This window comes from Solanum lycopersicum, chromosome 9 (assembly GCF_036512215.1).
Source record: "Solanum lycopersicum chromosome 9, SLM_r2.1".
Taxonomy (NCBI): domain Eukaryota; kingdom Viridiplantae; phylum Streptophyta; class Magnoliopsida; order Solanales; family Solanaceae; genus Solanum; species Solanum lycopersicum.
This window is the reverse complement of record NC_090808.1, coordinates 61,396,724-61,418,964: the sequence shown is the minus strand read 5'-3', so window position 1 is coordinate 61,418,964 and position 22,241 is coordinate 61,396,724. Positions and strand designations below refer to the sequence as shown.

The 22,241-nt window shown below is 32.7% G+C and overlaps 1 protein-coding gene across 1 annotated transcript; it reads left to right on the top strand.

Moving 5' to 3' along the window:
* The first annotated feature begins 2,658 nt into the window (after window positions 1-2,658).
* Window positions 2,659-22,040, top strand: LOC138338636 (serine/threonine-protein phosphatase 7 long form homolog). The gene is made up of 5 exons (XM_069289611.1): window positions 2,659-2,719; window positions 20,708-21,088; window positions 21,330-21,499; window positions 21,566-21,760; window positions 21,828-22,040. The coding sequence occupies exons 1-5, from the start codon at window positions 2,659-2,661 to the stop codon at window positions 22,038-22,040; spliced, it is 1,020 nt and encodes a 339-aa protein (XP_069145712.1).
* Window positions 22,041-22,241: the final 201 nt, after the last annotated feature.

Here is a 22,241-nt window from a genome sequence, read left to right as displayed (position 1 = left end):
AAAGGCCAAAATCAACATGGTCGATTAAAAACAAAGAATCGAGGAAAATCACTGAACAGATCAAACATGACTTGTTGGAACTGTGGAGAAAAAGGGCACTTTCGGACGAACTGTACAAAGCCAAAGAAGAAACAGAATCAGAAATTTGGATATGACAATGATTCTGTAAATTCAGCAGAGGACATTGGGGATGCTCTAATCCTTAGTGTGAACAGCCCGGTTGAATCATGGATTTTGGATTCTGGTGCATCTTTCCATTCGTCTCCAAGCAAGGAGTTGTTTCAAAATTTCAAATCTGGAAATTTTGGAAAAATATATCTTGCTGACAATAAAGCCTTAGAGATTGAAGGAAAGGAGGATGTTTGCATAAAGACCACCTCGGGAAACCAGTGGACATTGGTGGATGTGAGATATATTCCTGGGATCAAGAAAAATCTGATCTCTATTGGTCAGTTGGATAGCACGGGATATACAGCAGAGTTTGAGAAAGGTTCGTGGAAGATCGTGAAAGGTGCTATCGTAGTAGCTCGTGGCACCAAATTTGGAACCTTGTACACCACTGCAGGGTGTATAAACATGGCCGCTGTTGCTGAAGGTGCTTCTGGTTCATGTCTGTGGCACAACAGACTTGGACACATGAGTACTTAAGGAATGAAGATGCTGGTTGCAAAAGGAGCATTAGAGGGTCTGAAGTCTGTTGATATGGGTCTTTGCGAGAGCTGTGTTATGGGAAAACACAAAAGAGTAAGCTTCACAGAGACTCCTAGAGATCCAAAGAAAGTGCGGTTGGAAATGGTCCATACAGATGTTTGGGGACCATCTCCAGTATCATCACTTGGAGGATCCAGATTCTATGTTACCTTCATTGATGATTTCAGCAGGAAGGTATGGGTTTACTTCTTGAAGCATAAGTCAGATGTGTTTGCAACTTTCAGGAAGTGGAAAGCTGAAGTTGAGAATCAGACCGGTTTGAAAGTCAAATGTCTAAGGTCTGACAATGGAGGAGAGTATGATAAATCAGAGTTCAAGGCATTCTGTGCAGCTGAGGGAATCAGATTGATGAGAACAGTTCCTGGTAAGGCAAGGCAAGGCAGAATGGAATTGCTGAGAGGATGAACAGAACATTGAATGAGCGTGCAAGAAGTATGAGGTTACACTGTGGGCTGCCCAAAACACTTTGGGCGGACCATCAGTTTCTTTAGGGTTCAAGATTCCAGAGTAGGTGTGGACAGGAAAAGAACTCAAGTACTCACACCTGAGGACTTTTGGTTGCACTGCTTATGTTCATGTTGATCCAGAAAAGAGAGACAAGCTTGATGCCAAGGTTGTGAAGTGTTACTTCATAGGATATGGTTCTGATTTGTTTGGTTACAGGTTTTGGGATGACAATAACAGAAAGATCCTGAGACATTGTGACGTGACATTTGATGAGTCTGTCCTGTACAAGGACAGAGAGCAGAAGGTTCTAGAGATTACAAAGCAAGTGGGAGTTGAGGTTGAGTTGGAGAAGAGTAACACAGAGATGTCGAAGCAGATACTCAACCAACTCCTGCTGAAGAATCTGAAGTGGAGCAAGTTACACCTGAGCAGGTGTTAAGGAGATCATCCAGATCCATCAGGGCACCAGATAGGTATTCACCTTCATTACACTATCTATTGCTGACTGATGAGGGGGAACCAGAGTCTTTTGATGAGGCCCTACAGGTGGAGGATTCGATCAAGTGAGAGCAAGCCATGGATGATGAGATGAGGTCACTTGAGAAGAACGACACATGAGTGTTGACTGAGTTACCTGCAAGGAAGAGAGCTTTGCTGAACAAGTGGGTGTTCAGAATCAAGACTGAACCAGATGGCAAAAGAAGGTTCAAGGCTCGTTTAGTGGTTAAAGAATATTCACAAATGAAAGGTATTGATTATGCTGAAATATTCTCTCCTGTTGTGAAGTTAACCTCTATTCGAATTCTGTTGAGTATTGTTGCATCGGAGAATTTGCATCTAGAGCAAATGGATGTAAAAACAACGTTTTTACATGGAGATCTGGACAAAGAGATCTATATACAGCAACCGGAAGAATTTGTGGTTCCAGGCAAGGAACACATGGTGTGCAAGCTCACCAGGAGCTTGTATGGACTAAAGCAAGCACCAAGACAGTGGTACAAGAAGTTTGACTCCTTCATGACCAAGAGTGGATTCTGCAAAGCTGAAAAGGATCCTTGTTGTTACTTCAAGAAATACACTGATTCATATGTTTTTCTACTCTTGTATAAGGATGATATGTTGATTGCAGGATCTAGTATGAGGGAGATTATCAATCTGAAGACAAGGTTGTCTGCAGCGTTTGAGATGAAATATTTGGATCCAGCAAAGCAGATTTTGGGGATGAAGATTTCTCGAGATAGATCTGCTGGCACTTTAAATCTATCTCATGAGTTGTACATTGAGAAGGTTCTGAGCAGATTCAAGGTTAATGATGCTAAACCCAGGACTACTCCATTGACAAATCACTTTAAATTGTCAAAGAAGCAGTCACCCAAGACTGGCGAGGAGCGTGATCACATGGCACTTGTTTCATATGCTTCAGCAGTTGGTAGTTTGATGTATGCTATGGTCTGCACTAGACCTGATATAGCACATGCAGTGGGAGTAGTTAGCAGATACATGGCGAGCCCTGGGAAAGAGCATTGGGAAGCTTTGAAGTGGCTTCTGAGATATCTGAGAGGTACATATAGTACTTCACTTTGTTTTGGCAAAGGCAAGGTGACTCTACAGGGTTTTGTGGATGCTGATCTTGGTGGGGATGTTGACTCGAGCAAGAGTACATCCGGGTACATTTACACCATAGGTGGAACAGCAGTGAGTTGGATGTCCAGACTTCAGAAGTGTGTTTCTCTTTCATCTACTGAAGCTGAGTATGTGGCAATAGCTGAAGCTGAGAAAGAGATGATATGGCTGGCAGATTATTTTGAGGAATTGGGCAAGAAGCAGAGCGAGAAGATTCTTTACTCAGATAGCCAGAGTGCCATACAGTTGGTGAAAAATCCAGTTATCATTCGAAGACAAAGAACATCAGAAGGCGATACCATTTCACTCGCAAGGCAGTGGAGGATGGTGATATGTGCTTGGAGAAGATAGAGGGTGCAAAGAACCCGGCAGACATGTTGACAAAATGTGTTGATGTTGGGAAACTGAGGTTATGTAAAATCTCGGTTGGTCTTCTGTAGTTGTTGCTACAGATATTGCGGTGCGGTAAAGATGTTGATGATGAAGAGATTTGTTTTGAGAATGTATTTTTTGGATGACTTAGTCAGTCTCCAAGTGGGAGAATTGTTAGGTAGTGGAGCCTGATTAATTTTAGGTTTTCCTATTTATTCTCTATTTTAGGTTTTCCTATTTATTCTCTATTTTAGGTTTTCCTATTTATTCTCTGTAACCAAAAATACTCTGATTTATTAATATAAATATACCTCACCGCCGTGAAAGTTTACTCACGGGGTTTTACCACGAAACATTGGGTTTTCTCTTTCTCTCTCTAGATCTCTCATCTCTTTCTCTTGAAAGTTCTTGTGTTCTTCATTCATCTAGTGTGTGCGTGAATTCGATGATAACACCAACATCAATGCTAAACATGCTCTTAGTAAGGATAAATATGTTTGATACGTATAACTATAACTCATTTTAAAATTAATCTCCAACTTAGCTCAGTTCCTATTCGCAATTTAAATCTAACCTAATCCATTCATGGTAATTAGTTTAGAGAACATTTTTCCTTCGCTCACATAAGTTCGATATGAATTAAGTTAAGTCATTTACTGCAAAATAATTTATGAGTTGTGAAATTAATTTTTACCTGGTTCAGCACAAGTTTTGTTGGAATTAAGTTATGTTGTATGAAATAATTTGGGTATCCCTTTCATGTTGACTCTACAATTGAACTTTTGTCACACTCGACATAAGTTTTTTAGCAATTAAGTATACAATACGAGATATCTTGTTATGCATTTAATAACGTAAGTATTTGTGGGTTCTAAAATTGAACTTTTATATTTTTTTTCAACACAAAATTTGTAAGAATTAAATTAGCAGTATGACATATGTACTTGTTGTGCCTTGTATATACATCATAACTTTTGTGATATATTATGATTTAAGAATATACAGTTATGTGAAGTAAAAAAAATTATTTGTTATTCTTAATTTCTTCAATTTCAATTCCACCAGTTTGGCACCCTTATTACTTCTCGATATTGTTAGAGATTAAAGTAAGAATTACTATCATTTTCTTATTTTGTGACTCATTCAATTCAATAATTCTTAGTCATGAACCCTAATATTCAAGTCAAAAACTCTTGCAAGAGGGTCTAGTCTTACTAACACGTTATTGCATGAGTTTAAATAGCAATGATATGTTCTCTTCATAACCATATTAATTACCATAATTTCTCTTAAACAAAACATATCCTTCATATACTATTATCATAATTTCATTCCAACTAAAACAATTATGAAATCTCATTTAGCATGCAGCAATATATTACTGATGATACTTCTTATAGTTCTAATCAGCATCACATTAAATGAGGCTGCTCGAATTCTTAAAGATAACAATGAAAAAGAAGAAGTAGATGTTTTGAAGGGAGGCAGATATCTTTTGTTACCATCTCTACAATGGCGTCCTGTTCGTTCACCAACTCCAAATCCAGGCACTAATGTTCCTAATCAAATAACAAGCCAATTGACTCAAAGAAACTTTGTAGGTAGCAAATAGTTTGCTCATCCTCCTCCTTCTCCTTATAACGAATACCCACAAACTAAAATTGCATTTGGTGTGGCTACGGATTGAAGATATATAAGTTCTTGGCTTATCGATTATATTAACAATCTAACGATACCTTTAATTAAACAAAGATATTACTAAACTTTTAAATGTGTGTTGATAATAATAATACCTTTGTAATTTTGTATTTTTGCTCATATCTGGCATAACATGTTGGAAGAGTTGGGCTAGGTTGACTTGGGGATAGAAGTATTTTGATTCTACATTTTTTTTATTATTATTTATAATTATGTAGTCTTCAAGGTTGAAATTTATGTCAAAATTGGTTTCAAGGAATTGCTACCAAACGTATTTTACACGAATTTGTCAAAGCACAATCTTTCACACCTGCTTTCCGGGAGTATATATCAAATGTGATAGAATTAGCTCATAAAATCATAATATGTTGTTTAAATTTAGATTAATCATTGATGGAAAAAATAATTTTTTTTTTATATATATATATATATATTCAAATAATTACATATCTTACAACAAATTAAGAATTTTCTATCACATATTGAGGATGATACACATATTTTTCCTACCAGATACACTAAGATAGAGAGAGACGAGTAAGATGGGGAGGAGATAATCATGTATCTCAGATGCATGTAAATCACACTGCATACACTACAACAAAAATGATCATTTATGGCAACTAAGAAGTAATTGCTGCTAGGTGTGTATTTTTAGCGGCAATTGTCATTCTCTGTATATATCCCTAAAGTCTTTAGCGACATTGGTTCTAATGACACTTAACTAATGCTAATACTCTTTATTATTAGGGAAAAGGACATAAATCACATAATTTTAAGACAAAATTATCATTTGTCCCTTATAAGTTTATAATTACAGAAATCCCTCAAACTGATACAATAATATAAGCGTTGATACATTAATTTGATGCGTGAGATACATTAATTGTTAAGCAAGATACATTACATTTTATAAATGATACACTAATCTGATGTACATTTTATACATGGTATACTAATATGATGCGCGAGATACATTAATTTGACGTGCTGATACATTAATTTGATGCACGGAAATTAGGGATTTTGGAAATTTGTAAAACTAATAGGGGATAATGGTAATAAGAGAACTTAAATGTGAAATTTTTGTCATTTTTCATTATTAATGTCAATATTTAATGCCGCTAAAAGTTATTTTTGTTATAGTAATATAATATAAGTAATTAACATCTAAACTAAAGACATTTCTTTAATTTTTTCATTATTAATTCTTTCATTTATACACAGATAATATTGTTGAAAAATATTGATAAAGCAGAATCTTGTTGTTATTTGTTACCTGTTTTTATGGACTGAATCTTACTTATTATCTTCTTTTTTTTTGTTATATTACTCTAAATTTTGTAAAAAATCAAATTTAAATATAATAATAGTTAAACAAAGAAGAAAAGGTTATTTGTTACTTTTTTGGGAGGTGCTAAATCATTAGTTTGTTAATTTTTTTCCTTTTTAATCATACCAAAATATTGTTACTTTTTTTATTTCAAACTTTGTAATATCATACATAAAGTAATATATATACATATACGCTATAATATATAAATAATAATATAAAATATAAAACCGTAAAAAATTGTATAATATTAAAAATTAAATTCTTGAATAAAAATCAACCAAACTTACATATATACGTCAGGGTTATTTTAGTCATAAAACTATTAATTTTCTATTTTTGTTTCTGCTTTTTTTTTAAAAAAAAACAACAGAATTTTTAGCTTCTTTTCAACCATATAAAATTTATTTGTGCTTTTATATAAAAGCAGTTTTTAAAAATTTACGAAACACTAAATTTCTCATAATTAAAAAAAACACTTTAAAACCTCCCATCATCAATGCTAAACATGCTCTTGAAAAGGGTAAATATGTTTGATACGTATAACTATAACCCATTTTAAATTAATCTCTTAGCTTAGTTCCTAATTCGCAATTTAAATATAACCTAATCCATTTATGGTAATTAGTTTAGAGAACATTTTTCTTCGCTCACATAATTTCGGTATGAATTAAGTTATGTCATTTACTGCATAATAATTTATGAGTTATGAAATTAAATTTTTACCTGGTTCAGCACAAGTTTTGTTGGAATTAAGTTATGTTGTATTACATAATTTGGGTATCTCTTTCATGTTGACTGTACAATTGAACTTTGGTCACACTCGACATAGGTTTTTAAGCAATTAAGTTATGCAATACGAGATATCTTGTTATGCATTTAATAACATAAGTATTTGTGGGTTCTAAAATTGAACTTTTATCTTTTCTTCAACACAAATTTTGTAAGAATTAAATTAGCAGTATGACATAAGTACTTGTTGTGCCTTGTATATACGTCTAAGACTGGTCAACGGATCGGATACGGTTCATCAGACCGGAATGAACCGGTAGCGGATCGAATCGGAGCCCGTTAACCGGTATGTTGATCGGTACCGGGATGAACTGGACCGGAATTACCGGGATGATTCATCGGTTCCGTTCCGTTCCACTATATACCGGGATGGAACCGGAATGAACCGGAACGGACCGGGATGAAACGGGACGGGATAAATGGGACGATATTTTTTGGAATTACGAAAATATAACTTTTATTTTTTTAATTATAAATTAATAGTTTTTAAATTTACATTATAATTTTTTACTTAAGTCTATTTTAAAGATATTTTATTAATTTTTTTGTTGTTGTTAAGTTTGCAAGTAAAGTCTAATAAAGTTTTCAAAATTTAAATCTTTTGAAGTTTATACTTTATAAGTTATTACATATATTCATTAATATTTATTTTATAAGTTATATTTATAACTTGTATCTTGTAAATATTAAATAAATAAAATTTGTAATTTTAAAAAAATTAAATTAAAACAAGGATAAAACAATTACAAAAATTAAAAAAGTATCACTTTAATTTATTTAAATTTATAACAAATTACAATTTCAATTTACAACTATTAGTAGAGTACATAGCTTACGCAACCACCTTCTAGGGGCGGACAGCTGGGCAGGGCAATTGCCTCGTGCCAAGTGTCAAGAAATATAAAATATAATTTATAAAAAATATAAATATAAATTATAAAAAAATAAATATATATTAAATAAATCGGACCGGAACCATCGGACCGAAATGGAATCGGAATGAACCGATACCGATACACAGGTACGAAATCACGATTCCGTCCTGTTCCGTGTACCGGTTCAGGCTATCCCGTCCCGTCCCGTAGGCAACCAAAACAGGACGAACCGAAACGGTACCAATACGTCCCGTTCTGTTGACCAATCTTATATACATCATAACTTGTGATATATTATGATTTGAGAATATACACTTATGTGGAGTAAAAATTTTTTTTTTGTTATTTTAATGTCAGAGACATTTCCAGACACTTGTTTTTTTACTTAAAATGTAGAAGAAAAAAAAATCACAAACTATCATATTTGAGAGAAAAAATTAAAAAACTAATCTAATATAGATTAGTACGTTTGAGTGATCATTTTATTCTTAATTTCTTCAATTTCAATTCCAACAGTTTGACACCCTTATTACTTCTCGATATTGTTAGAGATTTTAGTAAGAATAACTATCATTTTCTTATTTTGTGACTCATTCAATTCAATAATTCTTAGTCATGAACCCTAATATTCAAGTCAAAAACTCTTGCAAGAGGGTCTAGTCTTACTAACACGTTATTGCATGAGTTTAAATAGCTCTTATATGTTCTCTTCATAACCATACTAATTACCATAATTTCTCTTAAACAAAACATATCCTTCATATACTATTATCATAATTTCATTCCAACTAAAACAATAATGAAATCTCATTTGGCATGCAGCAATATATTACTAATGATACTTCTTATAGTTCTAATCAGCATTACATCAAATGAGGCTGCTCGAATTAACAATGAAAAAGAAGAAGTAGATTTTTTGAAGGGAGGCAAATATCTTTTATTATCATCTCTACAATGGCGTCCTGTTCGTTCACCAACTCCGAATCCAGGCACCAATGTTCCTAATCAAATAACAAGCCAAGTGACTCAAAGAAACTTTGCAGGTCGTAAAGAGTTTGCACATCCTCCTCCTTATAATGAGTACCCACAAACTAAAATTGCATTTGGTGTGGCTACGGATTGAAGATATATAAGTCCTTGGCTTATCTATTATATTAACGATCTAACGATACCTTTAATTAAACAAAGATATTACTATACTTTTAAATGTGTTTTCATCATAATAATATAATTGGTTCATTCTTTTAGGGAAAGATTAATTTGTTTAACAAAATTATTTTTATTTGTTCCCTTTGTAATCTTGTGTTTTTGCTCATATCTGGCATAACATGTTGGAAGAGTTATTTTGGGTTCTTCATTTTTTTTTTTGTAATTATGTAGTCTTCAAGGTTGATATTTATGTCAAAATTGATTTCAAGGAATTGCTAGCAATCGTCTTTGACACGAATTTGTCAAAGCACTATAATTTATATATCAAATGTGATAAAATTTGCCCATAAAATCATAATATGCTTAACCTGTTTAAGTTTAGAGTGATCATTAATTGGAAAACTGTCTTATTAGACATACATTCGTCGGACATATACTAATTATATATATATTCAAATAATTACATATCTTATCACAAATTAGTAATTTTTATCATATATTTAAGAAGATACATATATTTTTGTTACTAGATACACTAAAATAGAGAGAGGGACGAGTAAGATGTGGAGAAAAATAATCATGTATTCCAGATACATATAAATCGTACTAGATCTTGTATAAATTTTTTATTATTAATTCTTTCATTTATTAGCTAAATCCATTTCAGGCTATCAAAATTAAGGTTTATATCTAGTTGTACTTCAATCCTAAATAAGTTCGGGTTGAATTGAACGGCTCATGATTCAACTCAATTTTTAGCCCATTCTAGCCTAAATTGACACTTCCATTTAGTAACAATTAGTTTAAGCTCGGATTATTGGCCCTATTCAGGGATGATTTGTAATTTTTGCTCGGTATTTTACTGTTTATTTATTGAAAATTTGTTGATCAAAATATCCTAATTATGTGACTTAATTTGTTCAGCATGAATTATGTAGGAATTAACTTATGTGGCATAAGTTCTATTATATAGTATTTGTACAACCTAATTAGCTTTGTAAAAATTTTGAACAACTTTTTCTCACTCTCATAAGTTTTATAGGAATTAATAAGTTATGTTTTTTCACTCTATTAAGACTTGTAGGTTATGAAACTTGACTTTTGTCTAGCTAACTCGGCATAAGTTTCATAAAAACAATTAAAGTTAAGCAATATGATCATATAATTTGTTTCATATGTCGTTACGATATAACTTGTAGATATTCTGAAATTAAATTTTTATCTCACTTGATATAAATTTTGTATGAATTAAGTTATGCAACACGAATTATTTTGTTATGCATTTTACGACATTTAAATACTTTCACGCAAGTAAGTATACTTGCTGAGCTAGCCGCATTCCTAGTTATGATTTAGTAGCCTTATTTCATTTACATCTATCTAAGACATTCAAGGGCTGTGTAACTGCTGTTAAAACGCTTCGTTACGAATGTCGAAAAATAAAAATTGGTTGTTTACCAGGTCATGGTGATATGTTAAATTTTAAATTAAACTTTTGTCTCGCTTGATATTAGTTTTGTAAAAATTAAATTATGCAGTACAATATAACTTGTTGTGCCTTAAACATGTATTACACAACTTATATATAATACGAAAATATAAACTTACGTTGAACAAAAGAGTTATTTGTTGTTTTGGTGTCAGAGAAATGTTCAGCCATTTGTTTTAATTTAAAGTGTGGAAGGAAAAAAGAATTAAATACCATCATATTTAAGGACAAAAGTTAAAAAATTAATGTATAATATCGATATTTATTTGAATGATTCAGGTCATTTTAACTTATTCAATTTCAACTCAAAACCCCGAAATATTAGAGAATAAAGTAATAATATCATTTTGTTGTAATACCTCGTCTTGTATGTGACTCATTCAATTCAAAAATTCATAGTGAACCCAAAAAGTCAAGAGTCAACTCTTACTAACACGTTATTGCATGAGTTTAAATAGTACTCAAATTTTTCTCTTCATAACTATATTAATTAACCAAAATCCCTCTTAAAACAAAACATAGCCTTGATATAGTAATCTCATTCCATCAATAACAAATATGAAACCTCAAACTAGCAATATTATTATTCTACTAATGCTACTTCTTACATTCATCACATCAAACGAGGCTGTTCGAATTCTTAAACATAACAATGAAAAAGAAGAAGTAGATTTTTTAAAAGGAGGCAAATATCTTTTGTTATCATCTTTACAATGGCGTCCTGTTCCTCCACCAACTCCGAACCTAGGAACCAATGCTCGTATTCAAATAACAAGCCAAGTTTCTCAAAGGAATTTTGCAGGTCGCAAAGAGTTTGCTCCTTTTCCTCCTTGTAAAGAATATCTGCAAACTAAAATTGCATTGGGCGTGGCTACGATTTGAATATATATAGGTCTTGACTAACCTATTATATTAACAATCTAACGATACCCTAAATTAAACAAAAAAATTAATAATGTAGGATATATTGGTTCATTTTTTCCCCACTGTAATCTTGTGTTTTTGCTCATATCTGGCATAACATGTTGGAAGAGTTGGGCTAGGTTGACTTGGGGTGATACAAGTATTTTAGTTCTACTTTTTTGTAATTTTGTATTATTCAAGGTTTGAAATTTATGTCAAAATTGATTTCAAGGAACTTCTAGCAAACGTATTTGACTCCAAAATGTCAAATTACAATCTTTTCATACCTTGACTTCTAGGGTATATAACTATATATTAGAAGTGATAAAATTAGCCCATATATTCATAATTTGTTTAATTTTATTTAGATACATAACTTATTTTATCATGTTATTTTTTAAAAATCTATTATTTTAAAAAATTATAAAAATCCCCAATCTCTTCTATTCTCAGATAAATCACTTTAAGTGATATATTCTAATTCCACCAAATTTAAAGAATTTTTGTAATTTAAAAAAGAGTAGAAATAGAATGTAATATTAACTATTAAGATCATGAGATATGCATAAAATTCCATTTTGTATAAATAAGTCTGAATGTAATATTATTGATCCACTTACTTATTATCCCAGTTCAATTCATTTTGACGTCCCATCAAAATTTAGGTTGACATCTAGCCAAAATTAATCTACAAGACATTTTGAAAAAGATATTTTTATTTGATATGTTACAATAAAGTAACATAAATAAGTCTATATGTTATATTTAGGGGTGTTCATGGTTCGATTTGGATCGGTTATTGGTTAAATTAAAATCAAATCAAAATTAGTTGGTTTTTAAATTTCTAAAATCAAACTAAATCAAATAAAAAAAATAACCGTTGGTTTGATTATTGTTGGTTTAGCTCGGTTTGATTCATTTTTTAAATTTTTTTGTTATTTTTGTTTGAAAGTATATAGTTTGTTGAGGGCATATGCCTCTCGATAGACAAATTCATAGTATATGAATTGGATACAAGATTATTTAATAAGGGTAATGTTGGATCCATATAATCATAAACGATAGCCCATTTAAAAATAATCTCCAACTTAGCTCAATTCTTGTTCATAATTTAGTACGCTTTCTAACCGCTTATGAAACCTTTTTTTCTCACATAAATCCTATAGGAATTAAGTTAGTCTTTTACTGCATAACAATTTGTGAGTTTTGAAATTGAACTTTTGCCTCATTCGTTACAATTTTTCTAGGAATTAAGTTGTTGTATGACATAAATTGATATGTCTTTTATAATTTAACTTGTGGGATACAAAAGTGAACTTTTGTCACACTCGACATTAGTTCAGTAGCAATTAAGTTGCACATTACGAGATATCTTGTTATGCATGCTTTTTACGACACAAGTACTTATGGGTTATGAAATTTAACTTTATCTCTTTCGACATAAGTTCCGTAAGAATTAAGTTATGCAGTACAATATAGATATTTATGAGTCATGAAATTGAACTTTTATCTCTTTCGACATAAGTTTTATAAGAATTATGTTATGCAGTATGACATAATTTGTTGTGCCTTTTACGTACGACACAACTTGTGTTATATTTCTCTTTGTCACGACCCAACCCAATGGGCCGTGACTAGTGCCCGTTTTGGACACCCACATACAAACCTGCCAAGTATAATCAACTGAAACTAAGACAATATGGAATTTAATCAAATCAAGCCAACCCCAACATCATATATAAAGAGGACATGTCTCATAAGGAGTCATAACCATTCAACCGTAACAACATACGTGAGCCGACAAGGCCGCCACTATCCAAAGCATAATAACATACGTAAGTCGACAAGGCTGCCACTACACAATATACAATGATGTACGTAGCCGACAAGGCTGTCCCTGTACAAGCGGACATCCCAAACAAACCATGTCCAGACCATTATCCAAAACATATATATATACAACCCACATAATGTCCACAGACCTCTAAGAGTACAACAGTGAAACTCGACGGGACAGGGCCCCGCCATACCCATAGACGAGCAAAAGACTACACAAAAAGTTATGTACCAAAACGACTGGGCTCCAGAACAGTGGAGCTCTCCCAATCAGCAGAGTAGATATCCTAGGCGGGAGGATCACCGAACTGTGCGTCTACACCTGCGGGCATGAAACGTAGCCCCCCGAGGAAAGGGGGGTCAGTGCGGACAATGTACTGAGTATGTAAAGCATAAGGTAAAGATGACAAGATACCAATATGGCAAGTCGAAACAAAATATCGCTACACATGTACCCTTTTAAGTGAAAATCATGCATATCTTTAACATATAAGGTGCCCAACTTCTCTAGTAAGGGGCTCGACAAAATAATCATCACATCATCTCCGTCATCATCATCATCATAACCATCCTCATCACCAATCATATATATAATATACATACCCGGCCCTTTAGTGAGGGACTCGGTGACATATGCAAGAAACTCCGCACGAACATTACCCGGCCCGGGACTCGGTGAAATGATAAATGATTCTATGCACGAGCAGAATATTATGAGCAACCATATGCAATTAAAATCATTTCTTATAACTCAATAGAACAATCAACGTGAACCAGCAAGGAGTATTACCAAAGATTAACGATTTATCAAGATTATGAACCTTTAATACGATATGGAAACGTAAAATCTCAATGACTCTAAAAAGCACTACCATAGATATGAGAAATCATCATAGCCTTAAACATAACTGATATATAGAGGAATGATTGTGGAAGCAAGAATATACGTCACCTAGACGCTCTAGAGGTAAGTATCAAACCTTTCCGTTATTCGCTTATTTCTAAAAGTCATGCCAAACAAAGAAAGAAGGGACAGCGTTACATACCGTATAGTTGAGCCGCACGTCCAATATTTACTTCTCAAGCTATTAATCTATAACAAGCAACAATCGTGCCGCAATTAGATAAACGTCGCGCTTTACTATCTTGTAAGCTAGCTAATAATCTAACGAAAATCCGACAGCACTTCCCCTATTTTCCTTACTTCGTCCCAATCCGACAACAACCCAAATTATCCACAACAATACCAATAACACATATAACCCAACGAATCATATTAAACAGCCCCTCCCCCATAACCTGTCGTCGTAGCCATGCAACATATCTTCTAATGTCTGAATAGTACGCTCAGCCTGCCCATCAGTCTGAGGGTGAAATAGTGTGCTAAGGTTCACCTGTGTCCCCAATCCCTTCTGAAACGATCTCCAAAAGTTAGTTGTAAATTGAGCTCCTCTGTCTGATATAATGGACGTGGGAACCCTATGAAGTCTCACTATCTCCCTGACATATAACCTCGCATAATCTTCAGCCGAATAAGTAGTCTTGACTGGTAGAAAATGGGCCGATTTCGTCAGCCTATCTACAATAACCCATATAGAGTCATACTTCCATTGAGTGCGAGGTAAGCCTGTAATAAAGTCCATATTAATCAATGAGTGGTGGGGCCCACTGGATTAAATAAATCGTAATCAGCCACTAATTATAAGTGGCTGATTAGGATTAATTTAATCCGGTGGGCCCCACCACTCAAGACAAAAATTAAAAAGGGATCAGATTGGGAGCTGGCCTTAGTGGATACGTGTACAGGGGGGCTGCCTCCACTCCATATTATAAATGAGGTGGAGAAATCCACTCCATACTAAATAAAGTGGGGAAATGCATTGCTGCATATCATCTTCTTCACCACTTGGCTTAGGCAGCCATGGAAATGGAGAAACCAACCCTGCAACTCTTGGCCAGCAGCTGCAAATAATTTGGTTAGTAATCTTCTTGCTTGGTGTGTTAATTCTTTAGAATACCTTGTTAATTATCCATTAATATTAAGAAGGGGGCGTGACCAGTAGCTTAGGAAGTTTGTTTTAGTTATTAAATGTGCTAAGTATGAACGGAAACTATAATTGGATTATTAGTGGTGTCGTGTTGGTACTTGGGTTGTTTTGATTAAAGCAAACTGCGGGAAAATTCTGTTTTGGCGTTATATATGTTAAATGTGATTATGAGTATATACTCCAAAGGATGAATACGATATGGTAGATGTGTTGCGAATTATAAAACGAGTTATCGCTCGGTGTGTCGTTGCTTCGCTGCTACGGTTGCCGACCTTTTCAAACACTTGTTTTTTTTTTACTTAAAATATTGAAGGAAAAAAATTCATAGACCGTCAAATTTGAGTGCAAAAACTAAAAAAACTATTTCAAAATAGATGTATATATGTGAATGATCATTTTATTCTAACTTCTTCCATTTCAATTCTACCCATTATTTGACACCTCTATAAATTCTCTTGTTAAAGATTTAAAGTAAGAATTTGTTATAAAATCAAGTTCACATCAATATAATATAAAGAGAAAAAGATAAGATATGGAGAAGATCAGAAGAGGGTACTTTTCTTCTATTCAAATTGTGTCTTTTAAATGGTGAATGATATATCTATTTATAGTGGAGATATCACTCTAAAGGTCACCATGATTAATGTCTAACTAATAGGTACATAATTATCTATAAAAGTTCATATCACCTTAAAAATGTATATACATGATACGGATAAATTTATGAAGAAAACAAATAGACAATACATTAGTCAATGGATTTATGACAGAATTATCATTTTCTCCTCTTTCTTATTTGTGACTCATTCAATTCAATATAGTCATGTACCCGAATAATCAACAGTCAATATTCTTGCATTAACTTAAAAAGAGAAATTAGTATAAGGGTTTGTCTTACTAATAACACGTTATTGCATGAGTTTAAATAGCAATGATATGTTCTCTTCATAACCATATTAATTACCATAATTTCTCTTAAACAAAACATATCCTTCATATACTATTCTCATAATCTCATTCCATCTAAACCAAAAATGAAATCTCATTTGGGATGCAGCAATATAATACTATTGATACTTCTTATAGTTCTAATCAGTATCCCATCAAATGAGGCTTCTCGAATTCTTAAAAATAACAAAGAAAAAGAAGAAGTAGATTTTTTGAAGGGAGGCAGATATCTTTTGTTACCATCTCTACAATGGCGTCCTGTTCGTTCACCAACTCCGAATCCAGGCACCAATGTTCCTAATCAAATAACAAGCCAAGTGACTCAAAGGAACTTTGCATGTCGCAAAAGAGTTTGCTCCTCCCCCTCCTACTCCTTGTAATGAATATCCACAAATTAAAATTGCATTTGGCTACGGATTGAATATATAAGTCCTTGCCTTATCTATTATATTAACAATCTAACGATACCTTAAATTAAACAACGATATTTATAAAGTAAGTGGGTAGATAGAAATAACATAATCTAGGGCATATTGGTTCATTCTTTCAGAGAAACATTAATTTGTTTGACAAAAAGTCACATTTGTACCCATTGTAATCTCGTGTTTTTGCTCATAATATGGGCTGACTTGGGCGATACAAGTATTTTGAATCTTTTATTCTAGTCCTCTTCTTTTTTTTTTTTTGTAATTATGTATTTTTCAAGATTGAAATTAAATGACAAAATTAATTTCAAAGGAAATGCTAGCAACTCATTTTAGTCCAATTCATATAAGCGCGTTCATCAATATTTGGGTTGATATATCTAACCTAAATTGATTCATGATAAATTTTGTTAAAAGTTATTTTTTATTCGATAAGTTATATATAGCCATTATAAATTGTAGTAATAATTTTATTAGATGCTACTCCTTTTGTCTCAATATATGTGACTTTTTTCGTTTTTAAGAGTTAGACAATTTACGTTTGACCGATAATTAATGCATGAAATCTTCAAACTTTTTAAAATGAAATTTGTATATATTTATAAACTATGTAAAATATTTATAAGATGTATGAAAATAATGTGGTTTATTTAAAATAAAATTTTACATTATTCCAATATTTTATAATATTAATTATTTTCTTGACCCAAAATTAATAGTTGCATAAAGTACAATTTTTAGAGGTTTGAATGAGGACTCCGACAACTGAACACAAAGTTGATGGGAAGATTATTTTCTCTTAGGGGTGTCAAATATGGCTCAAATATCAATTCGATTGGTCCAAAATTTTATGGTTTATGTTTTAACTCGAAAGAGGGAAAATATTTATTTTCGAATAGTTTTTGACTTTTTAGAGTCGTCAACTCAATTTTTAAGAAAAATCAAGAAAATCGTGATTTTCAAAAGACTTTAAACAGAAAAAATCATTTAAAAACTTTAAAGGGGGGTTTGGGGATTCATATAAATATCTTAGGAAGGTGTTAGGCACCTAAAATATCTGCCTAATTGCGGTTCTCCGGCAACTAAAAATATTTGGTTAAACTTTATGTCTAACTTGACTTTTTGAGTTTTGAGAATTTATTAGAAACTGTTTGAAATGGATTTTAGTTTTTCATCTTAAATGAAATATCTAAATGAAAAATTTATTATCTTAAATTCGTTTAAACTTGACCCAACTTTAAATTGTTAAAATATTACGACACTCTACTCTACGGGGATTTATATATAAATTTATTTTAACCATTGGTAGATAAGCCTTTCCCCCTCAAATAGGATCAGAAGATATTTTAACCTCACGCTAAAGGAAAATAGACAAGTCGAATTAGCCGGCAAAATCAAAGTTTGCATCGCCATAATACTTTGACATAATAAAGATTTGATAACGGTCAAATCTCGTTTACAGTTAACAAAACACTCATGATAGAGAGGGAAAACGATTCTTAATTAATTCAAAAGAGAAGCTTTCACAAATGACATCAAAATTAGAAACCTCCTATTTTCTACAAAATCTTAGAACAAAAAGATAATTGGAACAAAAAAAATGTCAATTAGATTTCAATGATACAATATCCCCCTAAGCTACGAGAGAGCTCAAGAAGGCACTTTGATAGGAAATTAAAACTAGCCCCCTATGACACAAACATATATATAGATTGAATTATGAGATACTAACATGAAGTTTAAGCATTAACGACTCTCTTCAAATGAGAATGGGCAGAGATTCAAACAGGTCAAGACTCCGGCCTATGAAACCAAGAAACGTTGTTGATGATCGAAACATGTTAGGCATAAGGGCCAGAACAAGATGAAAATATAACTGGAAACAACACCAAGGAAGAACGCAATCAACTACCAAACAGATTTGAACGACTAATTAAGGCGAAGCACAGCGATCAAACAAAAATCTCGGCAGCAAGAATAATAAACCAACAACTAGTTAAGAAAATGTATCCATACTCTTTTACTTTTATCTTTTATCTCTAGAAAATAGATTTTCGAAATTGTCTTGGTTTTGGGATTTTCAACAACTTTGTAATTGACAATAGGGGGTTAAATTTAAAGTTAGACATTGAAAATTATTGCTGATTATCAACATTTTGTTGACTTAAAAATAATTGGTATAATTTTTTTCCTTTTTATGATGCTTGGCTAAATTTCAATTCTGATTATGGAGTTGGGTATCAAGTAATTCAATGGGTCTAGTGTCTTGTTTTGTTTTTCTATTTACCATGGGTTCAATTATGGGCTAAGTTTGCAAACTTACTTCTAGTTTATATTTTCAGTTGATACTCGAAAGAAACTTAATACTTGCAAATTTGATTTAATGAATTCATTTTGCTCGAAAGAGAAATTGTAGTTTCGCCTACAACAGTTAAATTTGCTCGAAAGAGAGATTTTGTAAGGCATTGGGTAGATTTGTAACTTTACATGGATGAGAACAAAAGAAGATTCTCTGACACTTTAAAATCGAAAGAATATTTGTGTCATTTATGATTACCCAGTCTATCCATTATTGTCTAGCATTGTTGAACAAACACTTACCAACTCTCACACCCCTAGATCGTCTTTTACTTGTTTAGACTTTGTTTTAGTTAAATTGTGATAATTGATCTCAATTTCTTATTTTAAATTTGATGGAGTCATTCACCCATGTGTACTTATTGCTACAATGAGTTAGTTTGCATCTTAATTTTCTTAATGAATTCTTCGATTGAGATCTCTCTGTGTGGAATTCAATTTCAACTCTATTATTAAATATTTATATTGCTAAGAGATGCTTCTTTTGATTATTTTTCCAAGTAATTTAAGCGTTATCAAGTATAATATAACTTGTGACATATTATCGTATGAAAATATAAACTTTTGTCAAACTCAGAATTTTTGACCAAAATAAGCCATTCTATAAATCAATTCACCAAAATAGTATGTTTTTAATTTTGTTTACAAAACTAGTATAAACGTGGTTCACAGTAACGTTTTATACTTTATTTATTTTTTTAAAAAAATTATTTTATTTTAAAAAATTTAATGAGAAAAGGGACGGTCTGCTAACGACGTTAAATAATAATACGTAACTGGAAATTACGTTTTAACTCTAATACATTATTGGGAATAACGTTTTAAGCATATATAATTTAATAATAATACGTAACTGGAAATTACGTTTTAACTCTAATACGTTATTGGGAATAATGTTTTAAGCATATATAATTTAATAATAATACGTAACTGGAAATTACGTTTTAACTCTAATACGTTATTGGAAATAACGTTTTAAGCATATATAATTTATTGAAACCAAAACCCCCAATTTAGTTATATAAAATTGGGGAAGAAGCTCCTTTTTCCATTGAAGCATAAAACAGGAATTAACCCCTTCTCCTCCTTCTCTCTCTTCTCTGTATTATCGCACTCGATTGCAACCCATATTTTTTCAAACTCGCCGGCACTCGGCTGAGACCAAAACGACAAATTGGGGAAGAAAACCCTCCAAGAAAACCCACTTCATTCTCCAAACCTACCTTCAAGTTACAAGGGATGAAGAGAACTAGCATCAAATCTCGCTCCAAAGGCACAATGGAGTTGATGAATGATGTATCTGAAGAGTGGAGGTGAAATTTTCAAAATTTTGAAAACGGCTGCAGCAGATCTGCTTTAAAAAGGTAAAAAAAACTTTGATAAAGAATAGTTCTTTTTGTGATTCAGGTAATTTTGTCATACATTGATTTAGTTTATCTTATAGTTGATGAATTTGTTATTTTCCTTCGGTGAATTGATTTATAGAAACTTATTTTGGTCAAAATTCAGATTTTAATGTTGATGTAGGTTAACCCCTGCCACTCTTACCAAATCTTTGGTAAGTGAAAGCAGTAAACTGTTGTGCTTTTAATTGTTTCTGTCATGTAAACATAATTTACAACCACTATATATTTAACAACTCTTGCACTCGTAGATTGAGAAAAGCTTCTAAGTTACGTTGTATTCTTACTTCTGTATAGGTATTTATTTTATGGCTGCTAATAATGCATACCAATTGGATCCCGGTCCACTTGATCCGTCTGTATTAACAGGACAGCTCACTCATAGGTCACGAGATATATGGATAGGGAATGATAATATGATTTTGAACACAAGAAAATGTGATGGGAAGTTTTGGGACCTAGTAAATGAACATCCCATTCATCCACAAGTCCTAGATGTGATTAAACTATCTGGATTATATGGTGTTTATAGGTCTCATAGGCCTGTTATTGATCGTAGCTTAATCACCGCACTAGTTGAGAGATGGCGGCCTGAGACTCTTACATTCCACTTTAGGACGGGTGAGAGTACGATCACTTTACGGGACGTGGAGATATTGTATGGCTTACCCGTGAAAGGTAATGCGGTAGTTGGGTATGAGCCACAGAGGTCTGTAGTGGATTGGAAAAATATTTGTCAAAGATTATTAGGTTTTAGTCCACAACCTCAAGACTTTAAACCATAGTAGTCTCAAGGTTTATGCGCTTAATGCACACTTGCGACTTCAACCACGATTACTCGACTTGGCAACACAGGATATGATCAATGAGAAAGCTAGGTGTTATATGTTTTGGATGATTGCTGGTTTACTATTGGCAGACACATCTGGTGGTCTTTTAAAGCTTATGTACTTGCCTATGCTGGAGGATATCACTATAGTAGGGTCTTACAGTTGGGGTAGTGCAACCCTAGCATATTTGTATCGTTTTCTTTGTAAAGCCTCCCAAAGTAGCCAAAATGAGATTGCTGAATTCCTACCACTACTTCAGGTATACTCAATAATTACACTTATTTATTGAAATTTTATCTAGTTTATAATTATCTATTATGTCCAGATTTGGGCATGGGAGAGAGTTACCGTTCTTACGCCTCAGATTGTAGCAAAAAGAGATACAAGGAATATTTTCCCTGTTGGTTTACCAAGGGGTCCACATGCTGCTAGATGGTATGCACATTTTAGTTGGACCGACACTACCAAACACGTGTTAAGAGTTTTCAAGGATGCGCTGGATTCCATGACAGAAGATCAGGTAAGATTTTGTACTAATTTTCTCTTAACTTTCGTATATATTGTAATTGTGAGTACTTTTTTTATAGTTTATTTGGGAACCATATTCTTCTGACATAATTGAGAGTCTTCCCGAATATTGTCGCGTTGGAAGAGACATATGGCGTGCTAGAGTTCCAATTTTTTGTTGGAACCATATTGATCAATATGTATGGAATGCACCAATCCTTCATGGATCACTTCGGTATGATGATCCCTACCTTATTTGGTTTAGACGTATTACTCGTTTTTATCATTGGTAATCCTATTTCGAGTCCTCAACAACAACAAGGTTACGTGCCTAATGCGACCACATACGAAACAATGGTAAGTTTGATATTAGCTTATTAATTTTTGGAGCATAAATGATTTCTTTCGAACTATAGCTAGAATGGGTTAATTTTTGAATTTTAAGGCAAGTTTTGTTATTTTGGACAAGTGGGTCATATTCATTTGATGGTTAA